The sequence below is a fragment of the Rhamphochromis longiceps genome, linkage group LG7 (genome assembly GCF_057381845.1).
Source record: "Rhamphochromis longiceps isolate RC_006_pf linkage group LG7, R_longiceps_female_GT1.1, whole genome shotgun sequence".
NCBI classification, from domain to species: domain Eukaryota; kingdom Metazoa; phylum Chordata; class Actinopteri; order Cichliformes; family Cichlidae; genus Rhamphochromis; species Rhamphochromis longiceps.
In genome coordinates, this window is record NC_140563.1 from 51,871,450 (window position 1) to 51,896,479 (window position 25,030).

Genomic DNA, 25,030 nt, shown 5'->3' on the forward strand with positions numbered 1-25,030 from the left:
CTCTCTCCTAACCTCCTCTTACATACTGACAATGACTTGAACCAAACATTTCAAATATGGATTCATCACTCTATATGATGTGCTTCCACTGAGTTTTATTCCAGTTCTTGCATAAGTTGGCATTCCCCAGTCTTTTCTCCTTGTTCCATCTTGACAGCCACACTTTCACTGACACCAATTCTGATGAGGCTTCACCAAAGCAGGTAGATGAACTGAATAGCCAGATCTCGGGTCCTGTTTCAGGTCTTTGCTGTTTTTTTGTCTTCTATTTTTTAAAGACTTGATGCTCAGATACTGTTCATCTGCTCTAGATAGTTATTTAGGCCTTCCACATCTTCTTTTGTCCTCCACTTGTTTTTAAGGACACTGAATGTCATGCTGAGTTATGCCATGTTTTTCATTGATAGCTCTTCTGGAAACACCTTCTTGCAAAAAATACTGTTTTATTCCTGTCAAACTCTTATCTTTGGCATTTTTAATAGATTAAACTAAATATAAAGGAATACATTATGTGTTGTTGCAATAGGCTGCTAGTAACAGAGTATCTAAAGACAGTTAAAATTGTTTTTTGTCAAGTTGTCTGTCATGTGGCTTAACTGGACTGGACAGAAAATTAGCAAAGAAGGCCAAACAGTCAAAGAAAAACTCTGAAAGACCCTCAGAATGCCTGGAGAACTGTTGCTCAAGTCCACCTGGAAGCAAAATAGAAAGAAATGAGGAATTTTTGCACAGTACAGTAATGAGGCACTGGCTAACAGCTAACTTAAAAGTAACAGAGGAAGTGCAATGGTGGAGTCCATAGTTAACCAGCTGTGCTGTTTGAGCATGAAGTTCAACGACGAGGAGCCACAGTGAGGCCGAGATCGTCAAATCCACTCAACCAGCAAGTAAATGAGATACAGATACTAAGTGCTCGAGTCTATTGCAGTCCACTTAACAAATGAGCATATGAGACGTGGGAGATCGTTTCTGCTTGTGCAATGCAATTATAAATGATAAATTTCTTTGGCCATTCAATTCTCAACCGAATTCTGAAGTGCAAAATAAAAGGTAACGGGCAAGAAAAAAAAAACAAAAAACTGAACTGGCATAAGAACAGTTACAAAAAAGAATTACCACCAACTACAACCAATTTGCAGCTGTCAGACTGATGAGACACTTTCAAAGTTAATTTATATTTAAATGAATACTTTGCTCAAGTGATACATTTCCAGCTCATTTGTAGAATTCAATTACTCCACAAAAACTGGAGCGACAAAACTCAAATGGGTTTCTCACATTACATCACATTCGTTTTACCAAAGCAAAGCATTTATCACGTTTCATTTCTAAGCACACAAAAGTACACGCTTATTTTTATCCCCTCCCAAGTCAATCTCTGTTTCAATAAAGCACGCCTCAGCCGATACTTGCATAAGCATGCCCTTCAGTATGTCAGTGACCAGGAACGCAAACCCCACCAGCCATGGGTCACTGGTCAGGAGCAAATATCAGTGTGGTGATGGAGGTGCTCTGGGTGCTGCGTTGCATGGTAACAGAAGGCCTGGTCAACCGTGGCTAACAGAGCATGACCGCACAAACACAGGCAATCTATAAAGCACATCTATAACACAAAAAAGCTAATCAGATCTGTTTAGAGAGGTTGTGGCTGGTCATCTGTATGCAACATGAAGATGAGCAAGTGAACAACAGACAGCAGGGCAACAATAACAAAAAAAGAGAAAAAGACAGTCTCTTTCCTGTTTCCTGACTGTTTGTGCAATTTGCTTTCAGATCTAAGCAGACAGCACACAATAGGCTTATGATTAAGAATACTATCTATATCTGAATCGGTATCTATAAAGGGAAACTCCTGCTTTGCAAGAGAGGCATCATTACCCTTATGAGTCACAAGATTGCAGAGATAAAAAGATATCAAAAGCACCTTCTCCCACTTTCTCGCCTTTTTTTTTGTCACTTTGGAGTTACGGCAGCCTAGAAAAGGCATAGGATAACACTAAACATGCAGATATGATCTGATTCCCAATATGACAAACAATGGCAAAGAAAGAAAGAAAGAAAAGAAAAGGTGTGAAGAATCTACAAAGTAACCTGAAACTATAATTATCAGAGAGGGGAGGAAAATATGTCACATTAGGCCACAAAAAGAAACAGAAAAATCCAGCCTAATCTCTTGGTGACACATTGCATTCTTGAGTCTGTTTGTTTGTGATCTGAAATGAGCTGTGCATCTTAAACCCACTTTGAAACAGATAGTGATCTGCTATTCACTGACTTCTCAATCCATCATCCTTCATGGAAAAGTAGCTTGAAGCAATGTTCAGAGGCAGTATTTTACACACACGCACACTCTGAAACAGAACAATGATGGGAAACAAAGTGATATAGTCTCAAAACAAAAGTCTTAAATTAACACATCTACATTTAAGGCTACCGAGGTTAGAGTAGACTATGCACGCTTCCATAATTACACAGCTTGCAGATGAGATGCGGTAGATGATGTGTAACATTATTCAGGGTAGTGGGTCAGTGTGGAGCTCTGGATATGCTGGCATGCTGCAAGTCAGTGAGTTCATTCATGCAGCTCTCTTTGCTTAAAGACTGGTAATAACTGTATATTTTGCAGCACGTAAAACAGCTTTTTTTCTTAGTTTTATAAGATATACATGTCACAGTAATAGTGTGTAACCCTTGTATACTCTGGATGCAAGAGCGACAGATCTTTAAGACTTGCAACGCCACCACGATCCCGACTTCACTGCAGATACGCTCAAGGAAGTCTTTTTTTCTGTAAATGAAGCTATTAACACAGCATGAGTCAAAAGTGAGTCATTCCATTAACTGCTCTGGTTAAGTAGCTTTTAAGGAATGTTTGATCATTTTGATTAGACGCTGGGTGGATTTTAAGGCCGTATGCTATTTAACTGATGCAGGTCCTGTGTAGCCTGGTGGTGGCGTTTCAGAAGAGGGTGGGACCATTAGGCCCGCGTATTGTGTGGTGGCATAAACATTTACAAGTCTCGAGCCTCAATGCCTCCTCTGTTTAACTATAAAGCCAGCAGAACTCAATCTTCCAAAGCTCTGTGTTTCTGGAGCTAACACAACCTTTTCCCCTCTGCTGCTGCAATAGGAAGGTGGTTCATTACTGATAGCATTTCTTCTTCTCTACTTACTTTGTGCTGATAATGTCTGTCACATTGTTCGTCTGTGTTTCCACACTCTGTAGATCTATGACTAACGCTACACACTCATTTATCCTCTTCACTCACTTTGACTCGCTTCCTTCACAATAGTATGATTCATTTAAAAACAATTATTGCAATACACTGTATATGCTTCAAGGATAATACCACACTGCACTGGCTAGGGCTGAACGATTATGGAAAATAATCTAATTGCGATTTTTTGCCCCAATATTGCGATTGCGATGCGATATGCGATTATTTTTTAAGGTCTTTGTCTTCTGTATTATTAAACAAAGACAAGCAATACATCATATAGTATGGCCAATACTATATTACATTAATTTTAAACTGTTCTTTCCTGGAAGACAGACCTCTGTTATGATGACATGAGGTGATGCATGAATTGATGACTGACATTTTTATTTAACTTCTTCAATCACAACAGTATATTTGAACATACACAATAGTTTATTTTTAGCTTACAAACATCTGAGCATAAAGTGCTGACAAAGAACCCTGGTGTAAACATTAAAATGAAAGTCAGTACAATGTGCAGATTGCAGAAATATACATAAACAAAATCAGTGGCTTTACCACACTCAGTTTTTCGACATCTGTGAACTACTAGACAGTCATTCAATTAAAAAATAATATTAAATAAATAAAACTAATAAATAAAAAATACACACAGCTTACTGATCTCTGCAGTCAGTAACATTACACATAAAGTGCAAACATAATAGCAATTGTATAAACACACACACAAACACGCCTTTAAAGTTTAAAGGCGTGAAATTGGACGGTCTAGCCTTCTGAATCAGAAGGCTAGTTCTGATTAGCGTCACCGCTGTCTCGGTGGAGTTTAATAAACTCGGCCGTCTGCTTCTTGCTATCTAAAATATAACCAGACACTGGCGTAAATTCTCGACTGTCTCATACTTCTGTATGTTTTCTGTTTGACGTTTAGTCAGCTGTGTGAAAACCAAGGAGGAACCCACCCGGGGGATTAATAAAGTTTTATTTTATCTAATCTAATAACTTTAATCTCAGCCAAACCGATTTACTCACGAACAAACAAAACACTGAAAAAAGCCCAACAATAACATTTTTAGGTTGTCTAAGTGACGTATATATTACGTTTAACCCGAGCAGCGAAACTCCGCGGTGATCTGAAAATGATGTGCCGGGAGTTGTGCCGTTCTCGGCCGCATCAGTAACCCTCGAGCTCCCGGCTAGCTGTCGAGCTGGTGGGTAGCAGACACCTCTGAAAACGTCGAAGCACTTTTGCAAATATGGGATATCTTGATAAACCGAGCAGATATTTGATGTTTACACAACTACTTTCTCGCCTGAAAATATTTTAAAAGTTTATTTTGTGACCCAGAAAGATTAGTATGAGTAATTTTAAAACTTAGTAGCGGCTGCCATTGTTGGAAACTGGAGTTTGGCTGGGCCGCGCTATGAATTCTGGGATATGGTAGTAATTTGGACAGCCTTCGGCGCGTCGCTGTGACGTAATCGGTCTACAAATGCGGCCTCAGGAGGATGCAGCCCATGAATTTGGACATGTCCAGAGTATAATCGCAGCCTTTGCGGTTAGAAAATTGCACTTGATCATGTCGCGATATTATCGCAAATGCGATATATCGTTCAGCCCTAGCACTGGCTATGCAATATTATGAGTATTTAGATAATCCTCACTCTTGGATGCTTTCAGTATGGGTCTGTGTATTAATGGCAGGCAGGGGATGAGCTAATGGAGCTATTTGATGGAAGCGCTTGGCAGAGAATTTCATACAGGTTGTACTGAAAGCTATGGAGTGAGCCCTAAGGTCTAGTTGACTCAATTGTCCTCTGTGTCAGAGCGCAGGAACCCACACCAGCATCCACAGTCACAAACACAAAGGTTCTCCAAACTATTCAACCATGAGCAACAAAGGGTGGCAGAGGGGATGCCTTAAGGTCTGATTTTCAACAGCATCATCAACGCACAGAAAAAACATGCTGGAAGCTTCTGCTGACCCAATTGTTAATTTAAAAAAGGGAAAATGGTGACAAAAAGGGGACAAAGGGCTTGAATAAATAAATAAATTATCGCACTGTTTAAACTGTCCAGCTTTTCACGTACAAAGCAAAAGCATGATCGGTAGTGATGCAGTTAGCACGATGTTCATTAGATGCACTGGGAGGCGTAACGTTTTGCAAACAGACGGCAGCATGGTGGACAAAGGATAGCCAGCCGGCAAACATCCTGAAGAGAAGCAATCTCATCTCAGCCAGTGCACAGCCTTAATACCGGAGAGAGAGCAGTGTGAAGCACGGGGGGAGCAGGACGTTCATGAAGCAGTATAAGGATTGATTTATTCTTATCCCCCCCCCCCCCCCAAAAAAGTTGCGGCAATATTGCCAATCCCTGAGCAAAACAGAAATTAGCTACAAAATCTAGAAACATCATGTTAAAAGCTGCCATGTGCATAGGGCTCACATCTCGTGCACACTGTGTTAAGGCCAGAGGACATCAGCACATCACATAACACAGTGCTGAAACTGAAAAATATACAAAACCAGGTTTCAGAATTGTTCTCTGGCTACTGTGTAGCTTTCCTTTTTATTTACATATGCAGCTATTTTAAGATCTAGTTTGTAATGCGAGTCATCTTCCTGCTAAAACAAAAATGACCAATCATTTGCTCATTCCACCTTCTTGACAGTGATGAACTCATCTTTTTGTTTGTCTTCAGTAACAGAGAACAATGTTTCCTTGGAGTTTTAGAGCAACCGTTTTTCAACTACAAGTTGATTTCTTCATGATGTGATTTTTCCCCCATTTCCAGAAGGACAAACGATTATCTGAGAAAATAATCAGCAGATTAATCTACAACGGAAAAAAAAAATCATTAGTTTAGCACCTAATTGTGATATTGATGGTTTTGTCATCTAGGAATCCATAGCAGTATCAGCTAATGATTCCATTAATGTGATGTGAGAGGCAAACGAGGCCACAGAGCAGCACGCTAAAGCTTTACTGGAGGGCAGGGGCAGTATGATGGAAAGGGTTAATAGCGGGGTGGGGGAGCGGAATTCACACAACATACACTTACACACCATCCTGGGTACCCCTCCTGTTCCTTCCCCGCTGACGCCTAAGTCACTGCTATGATTTCCTGTCCCTCGTCTCCCTCCCCTCTTCACAGCACAGAGCAGCCTGGACTCTGTAACTAACCCCCACATAACAACTTACCTTATAAAAATAGGTGGTGTCTAATAGCACATCACTAACAGACGCACACATTTACACAAACACACACGACACAAAGCAGCTCACTGCGATACACAACCACCCAACACAAACATGCTCAAACCAGCCTGATCCTTCAATTGACCTTCGGGCTGCAGCGATTTACTGCATTTTTTAGCGATCCATTTAAAGCTAGCTTTCTGAACCGATTCTTTCAGTAAAGTGAGACAGACCGTGTGGCAGGCGGCAGGTTCACCTGGGGTGAAACCGATAGACTAAGAAGCACAAAGTGCTATAAATACTCAGCTTGTCAGTATCTCTAACATCAAGCAGCACCAGAACAGAGACACTGCAACAGCTAAAAAACCCCTGTGATCTGCTGAGAATGAATTCAGAGTTCTCAGAGAACGGCAGCTGTTTGCCTCTTGCCAAACAGGCACTATAAAGCACTTGAGATAGGAGAACGATCCTACACACAGACAAACAGCCACAAGAGAACCGATCACTTCACTGTTGAGCACAAGACAGAGACAGATACAGAGAGGCAGAGAAGCACAGGAAACAGTAAATGGCCTCAACAGCAAGGAGTGGTACCACGCTCTCCATGTTAGAGAGCCGCACAAAGCCGATCTTGTCTGTGCAGCGGGCCACTCGTCATCCACTTGACACTTTGTGCACAAACACAGCACTGGATGAGACTGAAAGAGAGATGCCACATAATATATTTAATCTTACAGATCAAATGCACCCTGGCATACCAAACTTTGTGAAAAATGTCCAAATGTAGCTTCTTAAAAATAGCCTTGGATGACAGACGTGTCCTTTACAAAGACAAGACTTGCCCACGTATAGACACTTATAATTAGGCAGCGGTCGTCTAAACTGTACTAGAGAGATTTGAATCACTCATACACAAAAAGAAAATTAAATGCAACTTTGTAATTACTTCTATATTAATCCGTAATAACACATTTTTGTGTCATCTTTTTCCACAGTTGGAAAAAGATGACACAAATTTATATTATTTTTGGAAAACAGAGATCGATCTGTAGTCTACATGCTAAGGTTGGGCCACGGGATATAAATACTGTCAGTCAGTGATTAGCTGCAGGCTTTTATACATGTTTGTATGGGGGTTTTGAAAGGGCATCGTAGGAATCACCGTTTTCAATGAGTGAAATGTAGTCTGGCAAAAATCTATGTTAATAGTCACTTCCTAGTTACTTCCTAACGCGCATAATCGTTTATGTCAGTGTCAGCTGCCTCTAAGTGTCTGAGATTTGTTTTGTTTTTTTAGTTGTTTTTTTTTAAACCAAACAAAAGCTACAACTGTTATTTTATTTTTTTATTTGAACTGTTAAGCAGGCTATTATTAGCTCATTCTTGTCATCTGTACCAGTTTACTTGCTCAGCTGATGTCTGTCCACTTATCTGACATTCCACGGGTAAAAAGAAAAAGCTACATATTGCTGTTTCAGATGAATGAGGAAAGTTGCCTCTACATAACTGCATATCACCTTCCAGGGTTTTATTGATGTGCTGTTATTTTTGTCGTCTGTTCTTCCTCAGTATGCAGACACACTGCAGCAGACAGCATGACTGCACTTCCAAAAATAGTATGGTGGGCCCTTTACAATACATCTGACGCTATAAAATGATATCTTCATTTTATGTTTATGTTTTAAACAATAGAAAATTAGGCAGGACGCTTCCAAAGATAGAATCAGCATGGACAAGTCTAAAGACAAGCATTTTGGATGCTGAGGCTTTTGTAACAGAATTTAAGGGGAAAAAAGAATCAGTGAAATTTAACTCATTATTTGCTGTGAGATATCAGTCATATGAAGAGAAACAGGTCAAATAACAACTCAAAGTCTTCTCAGGCCAAAGCTGATAAATTATGTGATTATTTTGCCTTTAACCTCAGAAACATTCCATTTATTTCTGTTCATCATTGCTGTTTTAAAAGCACATTCACACATTCAGGTTGTATAAGAATGAACATCCAAGCAGAAGTGGGTCAGCGAACACTGAAACAAACAAACAAATTCCTGGATTTTGTCCACAGGGCTACAAGCTCATTCAGTCACTGGCGAAGTCAAGATTGTGCGTGTTTGCATGCATTTCATCTACAATCTGGGATTAATATAAAGAAATCAAACCAAGGATTCACATTCATCTACAACCAAACAAAAAACACCCACACCCACATGCACCTTGACAACAAGGCTGACTTGTTTGCAAGCAATGTCAACTTCTCTCGCTTACCATTCCTGATTTAGACTGGTGTCGGAAACTGGCAGCAACTGTGGGACGTCCCCTTCATTGTATGCCAGCTCCCTGACCCAGCCATGCCACCCTGGGGTCTACATGATTTGACACACTGAACGCAGGAAGGCACGCACACACACATGCACACTAAGGCGCAGCTTGACAGAACCCACCCCCCCGCCTTTAAATAGATTTCTACATTTTCCGCCTTTGAGATTGCTGCTTTCAGGCACACCAATGCCACTCGCCTTTTCTCTCTGTGTGTCCCTGCTGCTCACTTTTCTTCAATAGAAAACTCAACATAGACAGATTTTTCTTTTCTTTCCTTCATCCTTGCAATGGTCAGTACTGTATCTGCAACACACACAGTGCAGTCCCCTGTGTGGATACACAAAACACAAAATACCCTGTTCCCTTCAATCAAATTTCCATAATATCAAAGTGTTAGAGTTACAAAGCGTTACAATAGTGCGTTAGAGCGCTATTGTAACTCAGTCCGAAACAAGAACTGAAAGACAACATCATTGGACACATTTGGAGTTTCAGTAGTGGTTCTCTGTCACACCGCTTTTACTTCTACAATCTCATCACAAACACCAGCAGTCTGAGTGAGGATGCTGTGGGTTCTGGCAGATGGGTTATAAAGACCGTTTGATACGATGCGATCGTTCAGATAACAAAGATTTGGATTTAGACGAGCGAATTGAAGCAGCAAAAAAAGACTTTTAGGCAGTGTGCAAACCAAGTGACACCAAAAAACAACATAAACAATAAGATCCAGAAACTGTTTATTTTGAAATTAAAGCCTCTGTAGTCAAATCAGCAGCTAATAGATGAATAACTACAAAATATTGTCCTTCTGCAGTATGACCAGCTATTTGTGTTTGGCCTCTGTGCATCTGTTTGAAACACATTACTCACGCTACGGTCTCTGCAGAGGGCCATCATGACTACAGGGTCTGGGCAGCTCAGGGTACACAGACAAAATACACACAGTGAACACTGACTTTTGTTGCCTGCTGGGTTGAAATACATAGATTTATTAGGCTGAGCGCACCACAGACTGTGTGTTTTCAAAACAAGGTATTATGGCACTCGGCACTGTGTAATTACACAGCGATAGACTCGGCTACCTTAATTATGGAGCCTCTATGTTATACCAGCTCATCAGGGTGGATCTGTTCACGCAGCTTTAGCAGGAGGAAAGAAAAAAAATCAAACAGGGTTAACCCCAACATGTGGGTCAGAAAACATGCCCAGTTACCAAGGTGAGGCGAGGCAGGCAGCTTGGAGTTAAAATACCAAGATTACAGCTCCATAGCGCACATTTTCTGTATTGTGTAACAGGATTAAGACCAAAGCATGCAGGCACAGTATCAGATCCTAACCTGATGAGCCAGGATTAGAGCAGTTATGGCTTCTGTCTACATTTTTTTTCGGGGGGGGGGGGGTAAATAAGGCAAAGAGGAAGCCTGTGATTGAAGGCTGTGGCCCCGCAGAGCAGCCTCCTCAAACTGGGTCCACCCAAAGCTTCAGCAAAGCAAATGAGCACCTTCCATAAAGCCACACGACACAAAAAGCACAGAGAGGAATGTCCCCTGCATTTTATTCCACCAGCGAAGGCTCCAAAGCTTGCAGCCGCAGGCTCAGACAAATAATCGTCACAAAAAGCAATGCGTGTATGCGTTTATTTTAACATAAACTGCAGAATGAGTGTAACGCCATTAAAACTTTTGAAACCTGATGAGGGAAAAACAAAAAAACAAAACAAAAAACAAAAAAACAAACACACTTCACATTTCTAGTAATGCTCATCTGCTAAAGTAAATGTCCTTGTCTAGTTTCTTCTTTGGGTATTCGAAGTCATTACGAGTTAAAATACCCAACATGCTTGTTTCTCCAGTAAAACAAATGTACAACTGATCACCAGCAAAAGTGCTGTGTGCTGTCTTTACCTGTGTCTTCATCTAAATCACCCTGCAGAGAGGAGTCTGTGTCCTCTGAGGAGGCCTGGCTCCTCCAGCTTATATTGCCCATCCAACAGTCCACGCAGCAACTAGTCCAGGTGATACTGATGCTTACGCCCTTTGTATACTGTGTCGTAGGTCACAGTGGCATTTTTTTAGAGCTCTCTCTCACAAAGGCACTGCTGAGAGTTAGTCATAACTAACTTAGCCTCATGATCATCCTCACTTGACTCAGCCACGTTACACAGGACTTCAGAGGAAGAGCCACATATAGCAGTGACACAAGTCAGGAGGAGTCCAGAAGCATTGTGCTTTTCCCAAATCCAGTGTGTTTTATATTCATATTCTTATAAATCTTGACTTAAGCAATCCTGGAAGGATGTCTGAGTGGGTGTCGTCACTGGTCCTGGAGAGAGTCCAACACTCCACAGTTATCTGGAATGGAGAATGCACTCAACAGTAATAAGGAAATGAGACGGCCACCTGCGGGAATAAACGACCTGCTCTCTGGCATGTAGGCCAACACGCAGCAGTGAACTCAGGGGAAGCATCTTCTTTCTATCCTTTTGAGATAGATTCAACACCTCAACAAAGTCTCTCAAAAACACACGTGGAAGTTGAGAGATGGGGAATATGACCCGCCAGTGACATACTGCTGCACTGAATTACACGTGAGACCACTGAAAATTATCTCAACTGCAGTCTTTCGCTCCACCTGGAAGGTGATGAAAGCACCTTAAAAATGTTCATGTTACAAAAACCCAGACTTCCCTTCGCTTCTAATCGATTGCCCTGGTCCAGCCATTACGCCACATGTAATCCATCCATTTCTCTATCCGATTCACTCTCTGCTCACAGACTTTATCCACCCTCTCCCTTTCTCTTCCCAAGCTCTTTTCCCTCCCTCTTTTTGCATTCCCATACACGGCACCAAAAAAAATAAATAAAAAATGTAATTACAACACAGCTAAACCTATATGGGAAAAGCAAGCCTCTCATTCTGTGGTAGAGGGAGGGTGAAATGCTTGCTGCCATCAAACCTCAAAATTGCAGCATGACAAACCAGTGCTCATAGCTTGCTCTGTGCAACAGTGGGATCACTCATCAGCAATGTGGGCAGACCGAGTTATCCCGGGGAACCCTTTTGTAATCAGGACTGCTTTAGCTCTTGCTCAGAGTTTTTTTGACCCAGGCATGCAGAGCTCGGCATTTACGGACATTAGGAAAAAGAAGCTATTTTAAGTCTGAAGCAACGAGCTAACCGCTTAGCAAACGAGGGCCATCGAAGTTTCACACACACACTTTAGTTTTAGCTCTTGTAATGTCTGACAGTAAACAGTGCAGCTAAGACCCTTTCAAAGGGTGAACCACAGATGCGCACTGCCACACTATGCAGCGAGGGGGGTGCAGGGAGTCTAAAATAAGGAACTGATGGATCAGTTCTGCCGCTGCGGCTGGCTACTACCGTTGACTGTCCAGTAACAGAAGAGTCCGCAAGCTAATTTTAAAACACTGCACTGCTGCTCTCACGACTTTCTTACCAACACTGGTGTGCCAAAATGTGTCGTGTCACAACCCCAGTCTGCATGAGGGAAATTTTTGCAACCGTGAAAATCTCAACAATCTTTTCATAAGCAGCTTTTCTGGTGTGTTTAAATGTGTGTTTTGAGCTGTAAAGTGTGCACAGCATCCAAGCCTAATGCGAGTGGGAGAAAAAAAGAATTGTTCTTCTTTTTATTTCATTTTTATTTATTTTTTATTAAATTAATTTTATTAAATTATAAAAATTTTATTTAATTCACAAATGACTACGTGCATCTTTGAAATAAATGCCGCTCACGGGATAGAAATATAGTCTTGTAGTTCATCTTTAAAAAAAAAAACTCAAGCCAAAAAAAGCAATACAGCACGTCTTAGTCGTGATCACCTGATATTATAATAAAAATGGTTTTTTTTTTTTAAAAAGACATCTCTCAGTATTTTGTATATCATTAACAGGCTAATGTTAGCAGACTGAAATGAATAAATTAAGCACTGACAAACAAGCCCAGCTAGCCAACACACACACACAAACACACATGCACCCCCACCACAAAAACATGTTACAAAACTTTGCACTAACGCCGGCCAAGTGACTACAATAACTCAACCCAGAGCTGGTATGGTGTTTTAGAAAGCAGTGGCTAAAGAACAGATGCTGTTCTCTGCTGCTGAAGTAGTAGTAATGTTAGTGCATTAATGTAGCTAACTTACCTAAAAACAAAAACAAATACTAAAAGATATCGAAAAGCTGCACTGTCTCTCACATCACCTTTGACTGTACTGTCACTGAGACAGTGCATGAAAACTAGTTATTATTATGACTGCTATTATTAGAAAGACACCGGTGAAAAGAGCAGTGGAACTCTGAGGTTTGAGCAAAATAACAATCTTTAAAGTGTACAAAGGGCACATATCCTGGCAACGGGGAGCAGTTAGAACAGATTTTTATTGACCCGTGCAGTTTTAGAATGGTTTGTGTGAATGAAGGCTTCCTACACATGTAGACAAAACAAGAACGGAAATACAAATCGAACGAAGGAAAACTCATCCCAGGTGATGTGTCTCTGTTTTTACGCCGAAGATCTCCCTAAAAAGTGGATTCTGGGTTGGTTCTTCAAAGTGACGCTAAATGGGTTTTCTTTCTTAAAATTTTGTATCGCCTTCATTTCAAAAATTAGGCCATCTTGACAACAACAAATCCCATTTCAGGACTGCTGCGCTAAATGTTTCACATCTTAATTTAACTGCAACAGTGGAATCATTCTAAGTGGGTCATTTAAAGTATGACATCCAACAAGTAAACATACGGTACGTACATAAAACGCTGCGGGATTAGAAAGTGTCTGAGCAGAGTCTGCAAGTCACAGTGCAGCACTCTCAAAACCAGCCAGAAATAATTCCCGTCAACAATGCATCGTTCACCAGTGATAAGCAGTGGATGAGAAGTATTTTTAACTTTTGATCAATGTCAGCACCCCCACAACTATTTATACTACTAATCATGAGCTCATTTAGCAACACTCGGAAAACTTAAATTGCTTAACGCACTGAAAGACAGGAAAAAGAGAAGAAGAAAAAAAAAGATGCCTTGGAGCTATTAATATGTGCTGACACTGCACACCAACCCAGTCATTCAGCTCACATCATGACAGCATCTTCAAGTTTTAGCTTACACCAAAATGTGATCACACAGACTCAAAGCTTTTAAGCCTTCTGAGAAAAGCATTAAGAAACAGCTTCGGCTGTCTGGCTGCTGTTACGTTTTTTGGGGGACAAACACCGCAACACACTGAATCTGTTTATGGATTTCAGTTTTGGGCTGCTTGAGTGATGAAGTCATGTCGGTGAGTACGTAGAGAATGGGATTCAGCGCAAGAACCATCCATCTGATTTCATCAGAGGTGACACGCCTGGGCTCCACCGCACATGAGGTTCGCTTTTGCTTCCCGCGGGAAGGGCAAATTAGTGACTGGGTGACACCATCCCCGGTAATCGGAGGAGTATGTTGATGCAGCTAGTGAATTTGGTGTCCATGTGTTTGCTCCTCAAGGCACCATTCTGCCAGCGACTAAAACTGTCACCCTGTTTCTATCCAGTCTCCAGAGACGAAGCCTTTCACACTTTCTCTCACACTCAAGCACTGCCTGCTGCAGAGTTTTCTGTTCTGAGTCCCAAGTCTCGCCCTTCCCTGTTTCCATTACACTAGCAACCACCACAGTGTGTCCTTGGGGACATATTTGGGATCAATAGGCAGATGAGAATAGACCAACAAGTAAACAACTGGGAAGAATGGAAGCAGGGGAGAAGTGATGGTTTGGGTACTTGCTTTTAAGTTATCAGTTAAGCAAAGAGTCTACAAAAAAGAAAACAAAATAAAAAACTCTTGCATTGCCTCTGACTTTTCATTTAGTTGTGACCATATGTAGTCATCTGTCCGCAAGACACGAAAGGAATCGGAAACTTTTACGCCTATGAAGAATGACTGAGCTAGTGGAGGATGACACTCCCTCCCCTCCTGTTATTGGGGGCTCTCAGTGTGTGTGTGTGTTCGCCTTTTCGCCCACTTACTGCAGGCAACACTGGGCAGGACACTATGTGGAGCGAAGCAAGGAGACAGCTGCTGGAATGGGATGCAAGTGTAGCTGACGGGTATAAAGTTTCCTTCCCAAAATCCCATCCATACCCCAACACTACTGCGTTTCCTCCCGTAGTGATTGTGCTCCGCAGTGAGAGTGAAAGTGAGAAAGTGAGCGACACGAGTAGACAAAATGAAAAAAATAAAAATAAAAATACGGGTCAAACCAACAACAAAAAAAAAATGCCACGTGCACAATAGTGAAAATCAACACAAATACACACCCAGCAGCCCAGCGCGTGAACGCAATCCCATTCCAGGGGTAACAAGGCAGCTAGCCTTAGCCAGTAAAAGCTAACCTTGAGCTGCTGCTAGCTAAACCCGTCTTTAGATGTTCGCGGACGGCCAATTGGGAAGCAGGAGAAAAATGTCACACGATATATTCACTCATTTACGCGTCTTCCAAAGGGGAAAAAGGCGAAACACACGTGTTTCCTCTTGAGTGAAATTCAGAGATTTGTCCCGAGATGGTTAGCAACGCTCGCAGACAATCAAACCGGGGTGGTGTATTTACGACCCCCGTACCGAGAGTGAATGGAGAAATGCCGGTGTAGTACCATGGAAGAAAAGCCAGCACGATTTTTCTTAAAAAAAAAAAAAAAAAAAGCTATTTCCCCGGATTAGCTCGCTAAACTGTTTTGAACACGAGAAGCTGTATTATTTTAACTAATGGATCAGTTAACCAGCTCTCCTTAAGTCAGCCTTTTGGTTTAAAAACGGGACAAAAAATATGAAAATATCATTAGCCGCTACCAGCTAGCAGACGCTTTATTTTAACTGGATAGCCGAGAAAAAGAACAATCCGTGAGGCCCAATTAAACCACCATTTACACCCAACACACTCATCCAAGCTTTATCTGGAGCACCCCCTTTTTTGTTGGCGTATGTGTTGGTCAACAGACCCCCATAATTTAATCCATCCGAGCCCCGTGTAAGGGAGACCGTTATACAGTATCCCGAAGGTGGAGCGGTGAGGTTCAGTCTAGCCGGGCAGGACTTACCTTGCTTGCTCTCTATTTTTCTCGACATTTTCGTAGCCAGCAGCTGTGATCCCACTCGCAGTTCAACAAAACCGTAGCTACAGACGAGCCTCGCCGTGCCTCTCCTCGGATTATTCCCTCATTTTCGATATGTTGTTGTGTCCACGAGATGATTCCGCCCCGGTTAATATAATATATTTATAGGCCACAGACATTGGTACGGTTATAAACTGCCTCCGTCCGTCTCCGGGTAATTTTCACTGGATACACACACACTACGCTCACGTTAATGCCTTGAGCGGAGACTCGGCTAGGGTAGGCTATCATCCAGTGCAACAGCGCCCCCTTGCGTCAGGAATTAGCCACGCCATCTGTCAACAAGAGCATGGGCGTGTTTCGATTTCAGTTCAAAGTTAAAGCAAGCCCCGAATGTAAACCATACTGATTTTGCAAGTGCTGTTGCACACAGTCTCATAAATTAAGTCATCTGTCTTTTTCATGCAATTAAATAATAATAATGTGGAAATTCACCAATCATCCATTCACCCATATATCAATCTATCGCAGATGGAAAAAAATGCAGAGTAGCCTGGACGGCAGCGATTTTTTTAACCTCATCAATTTTAGCAGCAGAAGGCTAATGAAATGATGGAGTGCGCAGGCTTCGAACAGCCATTTCAGCAGCTCGGTTCAAAACCAGCATCATGGCCGAAAAGACAGAACAAGTCTTAAAAACTAGTAAAAGCTCCTGAAGAAATCAAGTGTTGCACAAAAAGATAGATCAGGGGTGTTGATCGGTGTGATCATCAAAACAAAGCAATGGGTCTCTATATAATAATTAATAATTAATTTAAGGTTAATAATCAGTTTCAGCAAATTAAAAAGATTACATCGCCACTGATGTTTAGATTGCGAGGGATCTAAAGGTTTAAAGCTTTACTCACAGACATTTGGTTCTTTTTTCTTGTTAATATCTATGTTATTCGCATGTTTTGGAATAAAGTTGAAAAGCACATAACGATTAAAAGTACAATACCTGGTTAAATGAAGGAACCTATCTAAACAGACTTGTGAGCGCTAGAAAATGCATGGACACTTCGCAGCTTTTTTCTGGAAGTGTAACTGGTTTGCATTTTTTTTCCTTGCACATGTCTTTTCACTCTGCGTGTATACACTAGTTTGCATTTCTTCCTATTAAAAGAGGGTTTTTCTTTTCCGCTGTCGCCAAGTGCTTGCTCACAGGGTCTCTGATTGGAGGGGTTTCTCTGTAGTACTGTAGGGTGTAGTACTGTAGTATTAAGCGGTTACAGTTAAGGTTAGTGTATTTCTGAACACATTTTTCCTCTCTAAGGCACTTTCAGGGCAGCTTTTACTCTGAAAAAGCAGGATTTCTTGTATTTTTGCTAGTATACTTGCCTAGAGTTCAGTGTGTATGTGTGTGCAGTGTTTTGACCAGGAAACCATCCCACACATCTTGGCTGCATCTTATCCTCCAATCAATTAAGTCAAAAGATAATGGTACGGACAACAGCCAGAGTAACTCTTAATTAGATTTCCCCCCCATAAATGTTTTATACATAGCAGAGGTGATTTATGCTTCGAGTGTTATGAATCACTACTGGCCGTTTGAACATTTAGCATCAGCTCTAGTTTGTATATCTAGAGGAGAACCTGTCATTTTTTCCCACATTTGATCTCTAATCAAATGCCAGTAAATAACAGCATTCACAGAAGTTCTTTTAAATAAGCAAGAATTGTGATTTTAAAAGTGGTAGTTGAAAATTGTAATATTTCAATAATATCTATGTCTTCTGTCATAGACATTTGTTTTTTGTCGATATCTTTTGGCTCATTTGAGCTATCCTAATAAGTCCTGATGTACTAAATAGAGGACATCGTGGGCTTTCCATTGATATGTCATGTGTTTGGGGGCGTCTTTTAGCTCCAAAAGGAAGGCAATCATAAAAAAGTGGAAAGATTCACTGTTCCTCGGTTCTCGGGAGGATATATTAACGTCTGCTTTGTAATTACAGAGTAGTTTGAACCATTTACAAGTTAAATGGAAGCACACAGCCCCCTGTTGGGCACGCTAAAACCTTGCTTAGATGCATATACTACAACTACATTTTTCTTATTTTCTCCCTGTTACCATTCATGTACTGCATGTGACAGGAAAATTAAAGGCCGAGTAGAAGAAGAAAGGGGAAGCATAGCTCTAATTTGATGCTCGTTTCAACTGCTGACTATGGCTTTTGCTCACTTAGTGCTTCACATTATCCTCTCTATTAAAGTGCAACCATCTAGATTATGTCTTGAGTGTACCAAGACGAAGCGAGCATGCCATATCAACTTTTTATGAATAATTGATCTGACTGACAGAGTGATCTACATTCCTTGAGTGATGTGGGTCAGCTCATACACGCGCAGTGCGCCCGTGAACGCAGAGGCATGCATTAAAATACTGAGATAAGGAGTTCATTACACACTGTTGGCCGCTTCTTCTGAGCTTTGGTGCCGCTCACCTCATCAGCGACCGATTTAATCGCTTATCAGAGAAAGGCCTTGAGTGTCAAGGATTCATATTTACACTGGCAGTCATTATGCCTGCTCCCTTGTGCTCTTGCTTGCGCAGCAGAAGCCACACCCGTATAAGAAGTGCAAAGTGCTTGCTTTGTGTGTTTGTGCTAGGGAGAGGTGTGTGGGTGTGTGTGTGGAGGAGGGGAAGGAGTGGAATACGTCCCCCGAGGCTATGATAAAGTCACAGAGGGAAGACAATGATCTGCCAAGCAATGCCAGACTTGTCAGGGCAGGATAGGGCCTCACAGCGCAGTCAGAGTTGGTCTGTTTTAGAGCGTCTTGGTGTTTTCCTGACAGCCTGCATTCAGTCTCCCACAGAAACATCCAAGCAGCTGCCTCATCTAATGACCACGTTCAATTTGGGGCTTGAAATTTCAGCTTCACAAGGCAGCGTAAAGCCTCTCTGCCACGAGTGACAACTGATTGCTGGCTCTACTAACGAGACAAGACTTTAAAATATACACAACAATAACTAGAGGAGTCTTCTACATCTTACTGCTTTGCCACACGACTCACATTTGTCTTTGTTTTCTTTCATATCATTTTCACTTTTTTCATTAAATGTCACTTAAGCCTCAGCGCAGCCCTTTGCTGACATCCGTTGGCTGCGTAGTAAACCAAGCACACCGAGTCACGCCGCTTTATGCCACAGAGTGGTGCTCTTGGTCCACCGATCATACTTGTATGCTGGAGCTCAGCCTCACGACCCCGTGGTGGTACACTTCTAGTAATGTGCTGTACATGTGGGTAAATGTCACAGAATATGGTAATACAATGATAAAGCTCTTTGATGAGCTTCACTGAGGGCAGGAATTAAAAAAAAATCTGTATGACCATCTTAATAAGTCACCAAATAGTTAAAAAAATTCCACTAATTAATTCCACTGTTTAAAGTTATAACTACTCCCCTTAATGAAGACAAATGTTTGGAAATAGCAAGCAGGTTAATCCATCACCACGCTCAGATATTCAGGGTCGATACCTTTGATGAATGTGGGAAGCTTTATACTGGTTCACACTGGGAAATTTCCACTCTGGGCTTGCAGCAAGATCAGGTCAGCTGTGCGCTGGATGCAGTTCACCGTTAGACGGGGCAAAGAAAGGAGAGGCAGGAGAGTTTTGTTAGCTGAGAGTTGTCAGCGAGAGCTTTGAGATGGGGTTTGATCTTCGCGGTGGTGCAGTGCTCAAACACAGTTTAAGACTTGGTTAACCTTGGCCAGCGGTCGCACCGTTCTGTCTGTCTCGCATCTGAGAGTTGGAGAAAGAAGGAGGGGATCAGCGAGGCTTATATGAGTGAAATGCATTTTAATTGAGAGGGAGCGGGGGGAAGGCCTACCTTGACAACAATCAGGGTCCTCTGTCTTTGGACCTCTGTTAACGTACAGTGATTTTCAAGAGAGGTTTTCATGATAGGATTAAGATGGTGGGCCGGGGTTGGGAGGTGGAGAAGATGGAGAAGCGTCGAACAAAGAGGACAAGGTGTCTGGGTCATAACCTACTCAATACTGCATGAGAATAGAACAATCTGTCACTGCCACAAACAAACACACTGAGATGTTGACAAGGTTAGGAGAAATCACATGGTGAAGAGAGGGGGTCATCAGCAGTTGTCATGGTAAAACAAACAGTGCTGCATTAAATCTGTGCACTAAAACTGCATATTCAGACTAAAAATTGAGATTTGCTTCCCACACTATATAACGCACACATATACAGTAACTGTTGCAAACATTCGTGGATGCAGCCACGCTATAAACACAGAGAAATTATTTATGTGCTGAGGCAGGCATTGTCGAGCTGCTCTTTAGAGCTCCACGGGACAGCGGGCCTGGCTCTTAGAAAGCCCAGCTGCTCGCCTTTCAAGATCACTCGGTCCTGTCACTATGGCAGAGAAGGTCTTACAGTCTAAACTCACCCCCTCCTCTCCATATTTTCTGTGGCACTTTTAAATAGAGGGGTCGACCTATCTTCGAGGTGGGACCCTCCCTCGCCCTCTGTACCAGGCCTTCCAGTGCTCCTGATTGACATTTAAGTCCGACGGTAGGGTAAAGAGGGCCAAAGAGCATGAAATGAGAACGGCCGCGGGGCTGCACACCGAGACTTGACCACTCCCTTTCTCACACACCCCCGTCGCCCACCTCCATTAGTCGCTGAAGTCCCCTGGGGGAACTGCAGGCGACTCTCAGCCTGAGAGGTGAGCTCACAGTTCCTTAGTGTGAAAGCACAAAGAGGTCGGGATGAGATGTAACGATGCAGAGAACAATTACGGTTCTTCAGATGATCATCTTTGCAGTGAGGCTTGGCCTTCTTTACTTCTTATGCTTTCTCCTTTAGAAGGCTAAATGTCAGCGTTTATCCTTCCCTTTATTTTGCTCAGCAGGTCAGAGGCATTTCAGGGATCTTTGAGGATATCGCAAGCATTTATTTTTTACTTTCCCCCCCCTGCAAATCTTATCTATTAAGATCTATCATACTTGTGTGTACCCTGTAAATGTACTGTGTGGTTTTGTAACATTCCAGTTTCACCACGCACCCATTTCTGTGCGTTTTAAGTTGAAAATCTGCCATTTGAGCGGCCGCCTCTTCACACAAGCCATCGCTCCATTTTCATGCATAATACTGGTCAACCTTACACTGGCAAGTGTTATCAGTGGATATTAGCAGTTGAGCGGGATGCGTCAATGTCTACTCCTGCTGGTTTGGCCTAGTTTTCACAGTAGCAGTTATTATAAGCTAGGCACAGAGTAAGACAGTCTGGTCTGTGGGTATCACACTGCGTGAGGGGGTTACTGTTAAAAGCCTGAAGAGTTTGCAACATGGCTGAGCTGCATCGCTATCCAACTTTACAATCCACACAAGGGCCATTTAACAGGATCAGTGGTTAAAACTCATTAATCGAATTAGGTGTTTGCCGCCTGAAGTTAAAGCTGCTACACTGAGACTTGGATACAGTGAGCTGTGTAAGTTTGTGTTTAAGCAGGCAGGCAGTGGGGACACCCGACTTTGTGAACATAACTGAAGAATGTAAGATATTCAAGCTGATACCATAGATGTTTTTACTAAAGATCTCAGATGAGTTCTAATCTGACCTCAAGGTCAAGGTCAGAGGTCAAGTTTATTGAAAACCTTGTGAGCACATGTTGCTGTATTTAAATACACCTTTTAAAAAATAAGAAGTATAATCACTGATGGGTCATGCATAACTATGACAATGCAGTAAGACAACAGCACTCGGAAACTGCACCTACACTACACCAAAACTTTATGATATTTTTATTACAGCATACAGAGGTCCGTCTGTTATGGCGTCAATTTGACGTCATAGGGTGTTGTATTTAAAAACTAAAAGGTGTGTTGTACAGCTCTCTTCATGTCCTTTCATATGATATATAACTTGATATGGCTTCTTGATTTTTTTTCCCAATTGTCAACTTTGACCTTGGGTGCTATTAATGAAGGTCAAGGTTAAATGCTTAACCAGCCTAGGTACTCATGTCCCCCAAGACCTAGTATGTTGTTGTGAAGTTTGAAGATGAGCCATAAAAAATTGCGGGTAATAAAAAACTTTTGCTGATTTTCACATTTTACTGTGACCTTGAATCACTTTTCACCGAAATGAAACAAGCTCAAACTGTTTTTTGTATCTATCATCATTCAAACTTTAAAAATCTTGAAAAATGTATATAACGACATTAGATTTCAATAAAATTTTTGATTTTATAGACGGGAAAATGATCAACTATTTGGATATCTGTGACAGTTAAGAGTATGTGAACCTCACGCTAACAAGAAGATGAAATTTGGTCACGTGTTTCCGATGAGTGGGTTCACAAACAGGTGTGAATAGGCGACCCATTTTTGTTTCAAGAGCAGCGATCTGTCAGCGTCTTATCTTCTTCACTGTCCTTGTTTGTGGAAGTGTCTTACGGCAAAAACAAAGCAGATATCTGAGGACTTGAGAAAGAATTCTCTAGAAAAACACCCCCGTTTGAAAGGATTGATTTATTACAGCAGCACACTCCAAGCTCATCACTCCCCGTGAACATGACACATATGACCCCGGAGTCTACAGGTGGACTCTCGGGTAGTGGAGGTGTTGAAACGACAGGCAGCGATGACAGGCAGCAGAGGTACTGACATGTCAGAGCTGCGATGTGTTTGGTATATATGAGGGGTGTGAGACATATAGCTGCAGTGCAGCTCAGCCTGAACTACCTCACAGGCTTCGCTCCATTTGTTACAGGATTTTGTTTTCTGTTGAACATTTTGTACTCTAATAATCCACAGACAGACATACTTATGTACAAATTAAGGAAATTTAAGGGCACTGCTACCCTCAAGTGGTTGCACATTGGTGCCTATATACAATTTGCTAAAGAACACGTGGACAAGTCAGAAGGCTGCTTGAGTGATATACCAATAGAACATTTTAGTTAAACTAAATGTAACTAAGTGTTTTCTTTGACTTCCATTTCTCCAGTCCGTTCTCGGAGTGACGTGCCGTTCAGTTTCCTTCCCATCTCTATCCCTTGTTCTGCCTCCCTGCATATGGTAGTTTGCGTGGTGTGGGTCCTGGGCCCTTCCTGTGAGCCCGGTGCCTCTGGGGTGGGGCACCTTTTGCTCTGTCTTGGGATGGAGGGATGGCTGGGTCGTCCTGTGTTGTTGTGGGTGAGCCCCGGTGCCCTGGTTGTCGTGGCTGGTGTCCTTCCTGAGCTTTGGGTCTGTTTGCTGTCCCTTGGCTTGTGTAGTGGGCTCCTCTTTCTGGGTGGGACCAGGATGTGCTGTCAGGCCTCTGTTGGGTCTCAGTGGGGGCCCCAGGCACCAGTGGAGACCTTCCTGAATGTTTGTGGCTTGGCACACTGATGTCCACTGCAGCTTGCTCTTTGCTGTTGGTTTCTGGGGTCATGTGAGTTTTATTCACTGCTCTATGCTCTGCTGTTTGGGCTCTGGTGAACTTGATGGGAGAAGGGAGGGGGTCCTCGCAGCATAAATTCCCACATTGCCTGTAGTTTCAGTTCATATCTCTGTCCTTGTTTAAGTGTTTTGTTTCACAGTGGGGCTTTTTGCTCTCTTTGAAGGGAAATGGATATTAGGGATAGGATACTGGGTAAGATCACATGCAAATGTTCACAATTTAAAAACAACAACAACAACAACAACACCTAAGCTTTTCTACAAAAGAATGCTAAAAGAAGAATAAAAATAGAATAAAATGAGCAGTTATCATGTCAGACTTCAGGCTGTTCTGTACAAATGGGCCACAAATTCCCCCAAGCTGATGTGCGGGGCTGATTAACGGTGATGAAAAACATTTATATTGGAGATATTTCTACAAGGGATCATACCAGATACTCAAAACAAGAGTTGATATACGTTTAACATTTTCTTCAATAAATAAATGACCATTGGCATCAATTTGTCACACTATTCGGTTCTCCTTATCTACATTTAGGACTCTTAGCATGCATATTTATGCACAATGTAGATAATTTGATAGAGTTCGCCATCCAATGAAGTTAAAACCACATTTACCTTTGATGGAAAGCACAGGAGAGCAGTTTAAGTTGGTTGTTTGTATGCAAAGTACGCGATCAAAAGGCTGTGTTGTGATTGTCCGGCCTGAAATGCACTGACAATAAAGCTCCCAGTTCCACACGGTAACTAGCAATGTTTACACCAAAAAACTGTGATACTCAGAAATATCAGTTCATACACGCTTGATGATTATGAGTTGCACAGTACTGGAGGTCACAGATGGCAAAGCCTAAATCCTGGATGATGGTAACAGCTTCGTGAGTATTAAATTAGAATTAAAGGTTTGGGGAAGTATGCCGCGTTCTGCTTGTTATGATTACAAATTTGAAATTGGAAGCGGCACACCGACATCAATGACCGACAGAGTTGAATTATTATCTGTACAAAGCTTCGACGCTAGCTGTAAAAACAACATCGGTCAGGCCTAATTGCTGCCTCCGCGTCAGCAATACACTATAACAAGCCATTATTAAAGTAGACCAGCCCTGTTTCTAAACACATGCGAATGCACACATCCCACATACACCCCGTTAACATCTAACTCACTTACTTAAGACCCAAATGTTGCCTCTCATGGGTAGACTCACTATTTCCTTACATATTTTCTTCCGGGCTAATAATGGAGCAGGCTTATATCGTATACCAGCACATACTACAGAAGGCAGGGAAAGCCCTCGACATGTTGCCAGTCTATCACAGAGCTAACACAGATTGACAGATAAACACACACACTCCCATTCTTTCCTGTGGGAAATTTAGACTCCCTAATCCACCTGATTCTGAGTCTGTGGGCTGTGGGAGGAAGCCAGGATATCTCGAAGAAACTCGCATGAACAGAGAGAGAGCAAACACAGAATGCACTACTCGCTCAAGATCAACCCTAGGACCTCGAGTAGTGAGGTCGCCTACCAAGTGCCACCCTCTGCCATGATTCCTACAGGTTCAATCCCATTTTGAGCTTTGTCAATGTTGGTTTTAACATAAAGTTAATTGCCTGCATCGATCCTCATACCACCCATTACTAACCTGTTGACATAGATATATATATTTTTTTTTACTAGACATTGAAATATGACCAGAATCCTACTTCAGACAGAACA

General features: G+C 42.0%; 1 protein-coding gene across 5 annotated transcripts in view; it reads right to left on the reverse strand.

Moving 5' to 3' along the window:
* Positions 1-16,121, reverse strand: part of rapgef1b (Rap guanine nucleotide exchange factor (GEF) 1b) — a 47,027-nt gene extending 30,906 nt beyond the window's left edge. For 2 of the 5 annotated variants that reach the window (XM_085414233.1, XM_085414230.1), the window contains exon 1: positions 15,840-16,121. In XM_085414233.1, coding sequence (XP_085270359.1) covers positions 15,840-15,867 — 28 coding nt within the window. In that variant the 5' untranslated portion in view covers positions 15,868-16,121. The remainder of the gene's footprint in view (positions 1-15,839) is intronic. The other 3 variants (XM_085414235.1, XM_085414234.1, XM_085414231.1) reach the window with 2 other exon arrangements.
* Between the last annotated feature and the right edge of the window lie 8,909 nt (positions 16,122-25,030).